At 38.6% G+C, this 12,198-nt stretch overlaps 1 protein-coding gene across 1 annotated transcript; it reads left to right on the top strand.

The window, feature by feature from the left end:
- The first annotated feature begins 714 nt into the window (after positions 1–714).
- Positions 715–1,659, top strand: LOC103197183 (olfactory receptor 52B4-like). Its single transcript, XM_007941057.1, has one exon. The coding sequence runs from the start codon at positions 715–717 to the stop codon at positions 1,657–1,659; it is 945 nt and encodes a 314-aa protein (XP_007939248.1).
- Positions 1,660–12,198: the final 10,539 nt, after the last annotated feature.

The following is a 12,198-nucleotide window of genomic DNA, read 5'->3' as shown; positions in this document are numbered from 1 at the left end:
ATCATTTTATTCTACTAAGATTACAGATAAGATTTTAGATGATTTCTCCCTTCCAATTCATTTTCCAACTACTTCCAGATTAATGCAGCTAATGGTCTCCAGTTTCATAACTCATGATGGCTGATCAACTTTTTCAAGATTGCATCCCAGCTCCTTAATTTTTAATCAGAGTCAATATACGTTTATTTTAGTCTTTTCTGCCATTGCATAGTATATGCATTCTCACAACCAACAGGGCTGGAAACTGTTTTAAATGCTTTAAATTTTGTGTGGCAACAGTTTTTCCTTAAATTCCCAAATGACTTCACTCCATTTTCCATCTAATTCACCTCCACCCAAAGGCATCCTACAGCCAAACAGACTGAATTATGTCTCCCATTACGTTCCCATTGTAGTTTGTGTTTGTTTATTTGTTTGTTTTTCAGAGAAGCTGAGAGTATCATTGATATGTTCATTTAAATATATTATTTCAGTTAGCCTGTAAATTTCTAGCTTGTCTGTAAGACTGTTACCTCATTGAAAGAATAGATATTGTATTCATATTTTCATCCTATTAGCTTTTAGCACATATGGAAAAGAATTAAGTAGGTGTTAGAAAAAGCTTCTGGTGACATAAGAATTTTTTTTTTTTTTTTTTTTTTTTTTTTTGAAGTATAATCCTAAATTTCCTATCTCTCTGTAAATAGGTGAGGTCCCAAAGTATCTGGTCCAGGTATGGCTACTTTGAACCACACTGGGATTAACCATAAAGTCTTTCACTTGCTCGGCATCCCTGGGCTAGAGGACCAGCACATGTGGATTTCCATCCCCTTCTTCATTTCCTATGTCATCGCCCTGCTTGGGAACAGCCTGCTCATCTTCATCATCCTCACAAGGCACAACCTCCATGAACCCATGTACCTCTTTCTCTGTATGCTGTCTGGTGCAGACGTTGTCCTCTCTACCTGTACAGTACCTCAGGCCTTGGCCATCTTCTGGTTCAGTGCTGGGGAGATCTCCCTGGGCCGCTGCATCACTCAACTCTTCTTCATCCATTCCACCTTTATCTCTGAGTCAGGGATCTTGCTGGTGATGGCATTTGACCGCTACATTGCCATATGCTACCCACTGAGATACACCACTATTCTAACAAACAGCCTAATTGGGAAAATTGGCATGACTGTCTTTCTCAGAAGTTATGGCACAATTTTCCCCATAATATTTCTTGTGAAAAGACTGACTTTTTGCAGAAATAGCATTCTTCCACACACTAGTTGTGAGCACATTGGCTTGGCTAAGTATTCCTGTGATGACATCCATGTGAACATCTGGTATGATTTTTTTGTCCTAATGTCAACAGTGGTCTTAGATGTTTTGTTAATTTTTATTTCGTATATGCTTATTCTTCGTGCCGTCTTCCACATCCCTTCCCAAGATGCTCGCCACAAAGCTCTGAACACATGTGGCTCCCATGTCTGTGTCATCATCCTCTTCTATGGGCCTGGCATATTCTCAGTCCTCACTGAGCGGTTTGGAAGCCACATCTTACCCCATATTCACGTCCTGTTGGCCAATGTCTGTATTCTTGCTCCACCAATGCTGAATCCCATAATTTATGGGATCAAGACCAAACAGATACGGGACCAGGTGATTCATGTGTTGTTTCCAAAAGTAATATGACTTTGAGAATGGAAAGCAAACTACTATTTTCTCAACATTTCTAGTCATATTTGAGATGGGCTTTAGCAGCCCCTGTAGGAGGATAACAACTGAGACAAGATAAATAGCTCAATGAGTTTATGTTTCAGGAGCAAGTCCATTAGGGAAGCTTTGGGGCATGCTTTTTAGGGTTTCTAGTCAACAATAAGGAGCTCTGGTGACACAGCAGTTAAGGCACTCAGCTTCTAACTGAAAGGTCTGTGGTTGGAACTCACCATCTACTCTATGGGAGAAAGGTGAGGCAGTCTGCTTCCATAAAGATTTACAGCCTTGGAAACACTATGGGACAGTTCTACTCTGTCCTATAGGATCACTGTGAGTCAGAATCAACTCAATGGCAGTGGAGTTTGGTTTTGGTGAATCAATAATAAAAAGTCAATTTCTGAGGGCTCACTGAACTTTCTCACTCAGAGTCTGAGAAATAAGTTTACCTTTTTAATTCAGTTCTAGCTCTAAAATCCCAGACAGGTATTTAGAAAGAGATGAACTGTGGAGAACCGCTGAGCTATTCTTTTCTGTTTGGTTTCATACCTCGATGTAATGAACTAGTCCCCATTCTTATCTACCTTAGGACATTGCTTTATGTATCTCCCCTCTGTCTTTTCTACCATCAAATTTTTATTTTTCACAAGCTTATTTCAATCTGCACACATTATGTTATTTTTCCTATCTAGAGGAAGAAAGAAAGGAAAAGAGGAAGGAAGGAAAACTTATTGTACTCAAAATCCCCTTTGGTTGCATGCTCTTTCTTTGCATTACAGTAAAACTCTTTGAAAGAGCTGTTTATGTTAGTATTCAATATCTTCGTCCATATTTTTCTTGATCAAGTCATACTTTTTCCTACACCGTTACATTGCCTGTCACACTGGCCTCTACACTGTTGAATCCAGTGATCAGTGCTCAGTTTATATCTTGCATGTCACATCAGCAACATTTGATCGAGTTGACTGTACCTCAGACTCCATTTGGTGGATTTTCCTCATCTCCTTGACTTTTTAACACTGAAATTCCCAGGACTCACTCTTTGACCTTCTACTCTTCTCTATCTGAAATCACTCTCCGTTTCTAGAGCTGGATTCTGACCAGGGTTATTTAACTCCAGGGCTATAGACATTTGGAGACAGTTGATTCTATTGTGAGGTTTACCCTGTGCATTGTAGTATGCTCAGCAGCACCCCTGCACTGTACCAATCAGATGCCAACATCGCTACTCTCCTCCAGTTGTGATGATCAAAAATATCTCCAGACAGTGCCAAATTTCTCATGGGCAGGGCAAAATCACCCCTGATGAGAAGAACTGCCTTAGACCCATCAACATGCTAAGAATTTCCAAGTGTGTATCTCCATCCTCTAACCTGACTTCTAGACTAACCCTTCTAATTTCATACTTAGCATATCTATGTGGACAACTACCAAGTATCTCAGACTTAACATGTCCAAAATTGAGCTCCTTATCATCAAGCTTCCTCCTGCAGCAGCCTTCTCATGTCATTTAAAGACACCTTCATTAACTCAATCATTCGGGCTCATATTCTTGGAATTATGTTCAGCTCTGTTTCTCTCTCTCCAATGCCTTCCAAAAAGCCCTGGTGGCTCATTGACTGCTAACCAAGAAGTTGGCAGTTCAAACCCCCAGTTGCTCCTGGGAGAAAGATGTGGCAGACTGATTCCACAAAGATTTACAGCCTTGGAGACACTATGGAGCAGTTCTTCTCTGTCCTACAGGGTCACTAAGATTCAAAATCTACTGGATGGCAGTGAGTTTGTGAGTTGGAATGCCTTCCAAATAGTTTTCCTACTACTCCTTTTCCATCACCCTCCACAGTCTGTTAATTTAACAGAGAAGTTTAGAATGATTTCCTAAAATGTAGGTCAGATCTTCTCAATCTTTGTCTCAAGCTTTTGCCAAAGACACTCAGAGTAAACATCATAGTCCTTAGTAAGAGCTACATGCTCAGTATGATTCTTCCCATAGCTCTTCTTCCAGTTCCCTCTTTCATTCTGCCCCAACCACACTGGCCTTTTTTCTATTTCACAAATATGACATAGATACTTCCCCCTTGAGGTCTCTATACTTGCTGTTCCCTCTGCTGGATTCTTCTGTGGGCAGATATCTGCATGATTTTGTGTTTTGCCTCCTTTAGGTCTTTGTTCAAATATAACTTTTTCAAGGAGACAATCTCTGACCATCTTATTTAAAATGGAATTTTCTACAACATCTCACTGCCTATCCCTTTTTTCACTTTATTTTTCTTCAAAATATTTATCATCATCTATTGTTGCTGTTGTTAGGTGCCATTGCATTGGGTCCAACTCATAGTGACCTTATGTACAACAATAAAACAAAGCTCAATCCTGTGCCAGTCTCACAGTATTTGCTGTGCTTGAGCCATTGTCGCAGCCATGTGTCAATCCATCTCGTTGAGGGTCTTCCCCTTTTTAATTGACCCTCTACTTTACCAAGCATGTTATCTTTCTCCAGGGACTGGTCCCTTCTGACAACATGACCAAAGTACATAAGACAAAATCTGGCCATTCTCACTTCTGAGGAGCCTTCTGGCTGTACTTTCAAGACAAATTTGTATGTTCTCCTGGCAGCCCAAGTACTTTTGAGTATTCTTTGCCAAAACCACAATTCAAATGTATCCATTTTTCAGTCTTCTTTATTCATTGTCCAGCTTTCACATGCATATGAGGCTACTGAAACTACCATGGTTTGGGGCAGATGCACCTTAGTCTTCAAAGTTACATCTTTGCTTTTAAATACTTTGAAGAGATCTTTTACAGCAGATTTACACAGTGCAGTACATCATCAGATTTCTTGACTGCTGCTTCCATGGGTGTTGATTGTGGATCCGAGTAAAATTAAATCCCTGACAACTTTAATCTTTTCTCATTTATCATAATGTTGTGCTTACTGGTCCAGTTGTAAGGATTTTTGTTTTCTTTATGTTGAGATGTAATTAATTCATACGGAAGGCTGTTGTCTTTGATGGTCATCAGTAAGTGTGTCAAGTCATCTTCACTTTCGGCAAGCAAGGTTGCACCATCTGCATATAAGAGATTATTGATGAGTCTTCCTCCAATCCTGATGCTACATTCTTCTTCATCCATCCATCTTCTTGGATTATTTACTCAGCATACAGATTGAATAAATATGGTGAAAAGATATAATCCTGATGCACATCTTCCCCAATTTACACTATTCAGTATCTCCTTGTTCCGTTTGAATGATTGCCTCATGGGCTATTTACTGGTTCCTCATTCGTAAGTGTTCTGGAATTTCTGTTCTTCATAATGTCTTCCATAATTTGTTGTGATCCACACAAATACCTTTGCATAGTCAATAAAACACATGTAAGCATCTTTCTGGTATTCTTGGCTTTCAACCAAGATCCATCTGACATCAAAAATGATATTCCTCATTCCACATTCTCTTCTGAATCCAACTTGAATCACTGGAAGTTCCTTGTCAATAACACTGCTGCAACCGTTTTTGAATTATCTTCAGAAAAATTTTATTTTTGTGTGATTTTGATATTGATCAATAATTTCCACATTCTGTTGGATCACCTTTCTTTGGAATGGGTACAAATATGGATCTTTTCCAATCAGTTGGCCAAGTAGCTGTCTTTCAAATTTCTTAGCATAGATGAGTGAGTGCCTCAGCACTAGTTTTCTTTCAATTTCTGGAGCCTTGTTTTTTGCCAATTCCTTCAGGCCACGTTGGGTTTATTCCTTTATTACCATTGGTTCTTGATCATATGCTACCTTCTGAAGTGGTTGAACATCGACCAATTCTTTTTGGTATAGTGGCTTTATGTATTCCTTCCATCTTCTTTTGATGCTTCCTGCATCTTTTTACATTTTGCCCTTAGAACCCTTCAATATTGCAACTTGAAGCTTGAATTTTTTCTTCTGTTCTTTCAGCTTAAGAAATGCCAAGCATGTTCTTCCCTTTTGGTTTTCTAATCCCAGGTCTTTGCACATTTCATTATAATACTTTACTATGTCCTTTTGAGCCACCCTTTGAAATCTTCTGTTCACATCTTTCGTTTAATCATTTCTTTCATTGGCTTTGAACACAGCTACTCTGTGCTCAAGACCAAGTTTCAGAGTCTTTTATGATATCATCTAGCATAGTGCCTAAGGCACTTGACTGCTAACCAGACGGCTGGTGGTTCAAACCCACCAGCCACTCCTCGGAAGGAAGGTTGGGCAATCTATTTCCGTAGTGATACCGCCTCAGAAACCCAAGGAGGGGTCGCTATGAGTCGGGGCCGACTCGACGGCATATAACAACAACAACAAAAAAAAAGCATGTAATATCACTCTCCCATCTCTGCCCACCAGCAACCTCAGCATACACCCTTTGCTTCCCAACCTGCATATATTGTCATCATCCAGCATACAATAATGAGGATGCTAATGATGATGATGATGACGATGAAGCAGAGCATTAGCAGAGATTATGTTCCAAGATTTACTTACTTTGTTTATATTCCAACTTCTTTTTTTTTTTAGTTTTTATTGTGATTTGGGTGAAGCTTTACAAAGAAAATTCATTTTCCATACAGCAGTTCACATACACTTTGTCTCATGACATTGGCTGCAATTTCTCACAATACAACAGCTCTCTTCCCACTTCTTCCCCATAGTTACCTCTTCCCTGTGTCCGTCCTTCCCATGCACTCCCACCCTTCGAGCTGTCTCCCTATGCATACACATATAACAAAACTCATTCCAACAAAACTTCTATTCTCCCATGATTATTCTCTCCAAGGAGCATATCTACTTAGTGTAAATGTTTGGTGCATATGCCTGTCTTTTTTTTGGCCAGAAGCCACAAGTGTGGGTTTGATTCCAGTCCTGAAGGGCAGGTTGGGCCATAGTCTCAGTGGTCCCACCAGGCTCTATCAGACCAGCAAACCTGCCCCCCCTTTTTTTATCTTTATGATTTTGCGTTTTGTTCCACATTGTTCTCCCACTCAGTCCAGGAGCTCCTACATAGATCCCCCTCTGAGTGGTTGATAGTTCTATTCTAACTTCTTAAAGTAAAATACAAGCTCCATAAAAGCAATGATTTTTGCTTTAATTACTTTCACATAGCCTAAATCTGAAACAACGCCAGGCACACAATAAATATTTGTTGAATGAATGATTGAATGAATAACCTGATGTGAATGAATGAGTTTTGTTATATCAGTTGCCAGTTGCAACTTCTAAGATACTTCAGTGACCTGAAACCTGGTGATTCCTTGTCCAGGAATGCAATATGGAAGCATTTCTAAACATTTTGTAGGGTATTGGATAAAGCTGGGAGATGGGATTTGAGAGCCTATCAGCATTCAATGTTATGAAAGCTTTCTCAATGAATCCCACCTCAGTAAATAGCTAAGACAATTAGGAATTTGGTTGCAGACTACCTTTTCAGCAATATTTTCCACTTCATCTTTCATAACCATTTCTGACACACACAACATAAATGTTGCCTCACCCCTCCATGGACATGCCATGCTCCTCTATATCTCTGAGTTTTTATTTTTGGTTTTTTTTTGGGGGGGGGTCAATCATGAATATCATATTTCTTTGATAGATTAGTGAGTTTGAACCATCTAAAATCATACCTTCTTCATGGAGCCTGTTGTAAATATCCTCCACATTAGATAGTATAGACTGATGTTTTCTTGATGAGACCATCACATGTTCACTATTCTTTTTCTTAAATTAATTTTTTAAGTAAGTCAATTGTACTGTAGAGATGAAATCTGTACATTTTTCAATGTAAAGATATTCATTGATAATATCATTTTAAAGAAGACTTGTTTTTCTACTGTGTATATATATGTAGGCAAATATATGTTTGAAAGTGGAACATATTTCACCCACACAATTTCCTCACTTAGAAATTTAAAATGGACATGTTCCTATGCCAAGAATATAAATCTCTGCAAGCAATTTTTATTGGTTTCATTGTATTCGATACAAAAACATTCCATATATAAAATACCCAAGTATACTCTTTTAAAAGCATATCTCACATATCACCATAATTATTTACTGGTTTTCTTCCAATCAAGAACAAGTTGGGCGCTCCATATATGTTGCTTTCCTAGTGTCCATTATATCGACTGAAAGAATAAGCACTAAAACAAGATGTTTAAAATATCCTTCTTTGCAAGGTGGGGACCAGGTTTGCTGGTCCAATGGAGCCTGGTGTAACCACTGAGACTATGGCCCCTAGTTGCCCTTCAGGTGTGGAATTGAACCCACAACTGTGGTTTCCAGCCAAACAAAGTACAGGCATGTGAGTTAAACATTTACCTCAAGTAGACCCACCCCTGGAGAGAACAATCATGGGAGAAGGAAGGGCTGCTTATGCACAGGGAGATAGCTCAGGGTGCAGAAGAGTATGAAGGGATGGACACTGGGAGGAGGTAACTATGGGGAGGAAGTGGGAGGGGAGCTGCTGCATTGTAAATTTTGGTCAATGACATGAGACAAAGTATATGTGAACTGCTGTATGAAAAGTGAATTTACTCTGTAAATCTTCACCCAAATCCTAATAAAAAAAATATATATATATATATCCTTCTTTGCAAAATGTGAAATTACCACTTTAAAATAATTTAAAATAAGGAAATGAATAAAAATTCCAATTATAACTGCTTTGGGAGCTCTGGTAGCATAGTGCCTAAGGCATTTGACTGCTAACCAGAGGGCTGGCGGTTCAAACCCACCAGCCATTCCTCGGAAGGAAGACTGGGCAATCTACTTCCATAGTGGTACTGCCTCAGAAACCCAAGGAGGGGTCACCATGAGTCAAATTCGACTGGACGGCAGTGAGTTTGGTTTGTTTGGGTTTTGGTAGAGTTAAATTGATTTTCTTTTCTTTGTTCTTAGCTGATGACAGACAGATAGATAAGTAGATACGTAGATAGGGATATATATAACCAACTTATTTCTTCACATAGATTTATCATATACCCAAAAGAAATTAAACATATGTCAGCATAAAAATTTACATAGAAATGCTTATAGCAGCTTTACTTATTTATTTATTTATAATAACCAGAAACTGGAAACATCCTGCACTTCCATCAACAGGAGAATGACTACAGCTCATCAGTCAAAAGCAACAAGCTACTGATACACTCAATATTTTCAGTGAACATCAAAAACAGTTATACTGTATGAAAGAAGCTTTATCCAAAAAAGTACATTCTTTTCTATTCTAATTACATGAAGTTTTGGAACAGGTAGAATTAATGTATGGTGAAAATTATCCAAACAGTGGTTCCCTCTATGGTGTAAGTATTATAGATGGAATAGTGTCTCCTCAAATGATATGTTAAAGCCCTGGGCCCTGTATCTGTGAATATGACTCTGTTTGGAAATAGTCTTAGAAGATGTTATCAGTTAGGTTAACATGAGGTCATACTGGAGTAAGCTGGGTCCTAATCCAATCTGAATGCTGTCCTTGTAAAAGAGAACAGACAAAGATAAGCACACAAAGAGGAGATGGCCATATGAAGATGTATCTACAAGTCAAAGAACACCAAGAAACTTCTGGGGCTACCAGAAGATGGAAGCCAAGGAAGGACCTTCCCCTAGAGCAGACAAAGAGAGCACCGCCCTGACAACGGCCTGAATTTGGACTTCTAGCCTCCAGAACTCAGAGACAATAATTTTCTGTTCTTTAAAGTCACCCAGTTTGTGATATTTTGTTATGCAATCCTAGGAAACTAATACAGTTGGAGATGAATAGATTGGCATAAGGCACGGGGGAACTTTCTGAGCTATTACGCATGCACTGCCCTCAAGTCAGTTCTGACTCATAGAGACCCCTCCTTGGGTTTCCGAAGCAGTAGCACTACAGAAGTAGATTGCCCAGTCTTCCTTCCGAGGAGTGGCTGGTGGGTTTGAACCACCAGCCTTCTGGTTAGCAGTCAAATGCCTTAGGCACTATGCTACCAGAGCTATTAGTACAGTTCTATTAGTATAACAGTATGTTTTCTGTATGCTCTCAAATCACATCTGAACACACATATATACATTGGACTGGGGAGGCCCTGTAATGGAAGACTAGTGCCACTCTGACAAGAATATACCACATATGGGATGGCTTGAACAACAGGAGTTTATTCTCTTACAGTTTGGAGGCTTTAAGTCCAAGTTCAAAGTGCCAAGCTCTAGGGGCTGGGTGAAAGCCCCTCAACCTTGGGATCCAGCTCCACCTCCTGCTCCCAGCCCACTGGAGCTAGAGACATTTCTTTACTCAGACAGCTGCTGGCTGCTGAGGCTGAGAAGCCTCAAGGTTGACAAGTAAAAAGGCACAGTCCAGATGTTACCAAACCACATGGCAGGCCATTAACTTAAGTCCTTTCTAAGTCCCAAGGTCAGCAGAGCATAGCAGGCTGCTGAGAAATGACACTGCTACATGCAGGGTCCAAGCATGCCATAGGCTAGAGACCATTCCCCAAGGCTTCTGCTTATATACAGGAAGCAGACCACGTTCCCTAAGGCAGCTACTCAGCTGCTCACAGTAGATTCTACCATGGAGTTGATTACCAGTCTCATCATGGAGAATACTACCACCAGCTGCCCAGCCACTCAACCAGGCCTAGCCAACTTGACACAAAAACATAACCACCACAGGCACATATTTCTTCCAAGACCTTTAATCAGTCATTAAAGATCAGTGATCTGGGGGGCTTAGTTAGCTTTCTCATTCATAGTATTCAGATCTATATCAGTTCACCTCTACCCCTATACTGAAATTAGAATGAGATGAAATGAAGAGGGTGGCCTTTCCTGGCTAATTGCTGAACTATTCTTTAGTTAGTATTATTCTAACTACACCTTCCAATTGTGTTTTATGCCATGAATAGCTCTACTTGTTTTCTTTTTCCCATATAAAATTCTCGCAATTCCTCCCATGTCATATGAATCTTCACATTTTGGCTTTTTAGAAAATATTACAAAAGTCAACTGTATCTTATAATTCATATACATTCATCATTAACATAATTGTATTACATAACAATGTGTACATGTGTACTTCTCTTAAACACAAAATATCAAAAAGGCTCTAAATGTTTCTGTTCATAATATTTTTATTTATAATAGCAATCATTTGGAAGAAAATGATCAACAAAATACAGTACAACACAACCAGAGTAACATAATAAGCAATTATTAAATAAAATTATGAAATATAAGAAATGTTTTCTACAATCAATGAAATTGACAAACCTTTAGTTAGACTGAAAAAGAAAGAAAGAAGATCCAAATATCTAAAATTAGAAATTAAAATGAAGATATTGCAACTGATCCTATTGAAATTAGAAAGATCATAAGAGAATACTACCAATAAATATACAGCAACAAATTAGATAACCTAGGTAAAATGAACAAATTCCTAGAAACACATAAACTTCTTATACTGACTCAAGAAGAAATTGAAAATGTCAACAAGTGAAGAGATTGAATCAGTAATAAAAAGCCTCCCAATAAAGAAAAGTCCTGGACCAGATGTCTTCACTGGGGAATTCTACCAAATATAATCTATAATCCTTCTCAAACATTTCCAAAATATATAAGAGGAGAGAACATGTCGTAACTCATTATGTGAGACTGGCATTATTCTGATATCAAACCCACACAAAAATACCACAAAGGAAAAAAAAAAAAACCTAGACAAATACTCCTTATGAATGCAGATGAAAAAATCTTCAGCAAAATACCAGCAAAAAAAAAAAATCCAAAAGCCTACTTAAAAGATTATATACACCATGATCAAGTAGCATCTATCTCAGGCTTGGAAAGATGGTACATTAGAAAATCAATTGAAGTAACCCACATGCTAATAAAACAAAAGGGAAAAAAAAAAAAAACTCAGTCTATGTGGAGAAGGTACATGAAAAAATCTAACACCTTTTCATGATAAAAATACTCAACAAGCTAAGAATAGAAGGGAAATTCCTCAACACACTAAATGGCATTTATGAAAAACCCACAACTATCATCATATTCAAGGGAGAAAGACTGAAAGTGCTGTTCCTTAAGATTAGAAACTAGAAGAGATTGGCTACTCTTATCACTGTTATTTAACATTACACTGGAAGTTCTAGCCAGAGAAATTAGGCAAGAAACAGAAAGAAAAGATAACCATATTAGGGGGAAAAAAAAGTAAAACTATCCCGTTTCACAGATAACATGATCCTTTATATAGACCACTCACCTATCAGTTTGCCATACTGTGGCGGCTTGCATGTTTCTGTGAGGCTAGAAGCTATGCAACTGGTATTTCAAATACCAGCAGGGTCACCCAAGGTGGAAAAGTTTCAGTGGAACTTCCAGACTAGGACAGACTGGGAAGAAGGATGGGGCCTTCACTTCTGAAAAAAATTGGCCAGTGAAAATCTTATAAATAAGGTGAAAAATACTGTCTGATATGTACACGTAACCCAAGCCATGATATTTTTCAATAGCCTCATA

This window comes from Orycteropus afer, unplaced genomic scaffold (genome assembly GCF_000298275.1).
Source record: "Orycteropus afer afer isolate SDZICR_OR568_19922 unplaced genomic scaffold, OryAfe1.0 scaffold00074, whole genome shotgun sequence".
NCBI classification, from domain to species: domain Eukaryota; kingdom Metazoa; phylum Chordata; class Mammalia; order Tubulidentata; family Orycteropodidae; genus Orycteropus; species Orycteropus afer.
The sequence above is the reverse complement of the archived record's forward strand: the minus strand, read 5'-3'. Positions and strand labels throughout refer to the sequence as shown.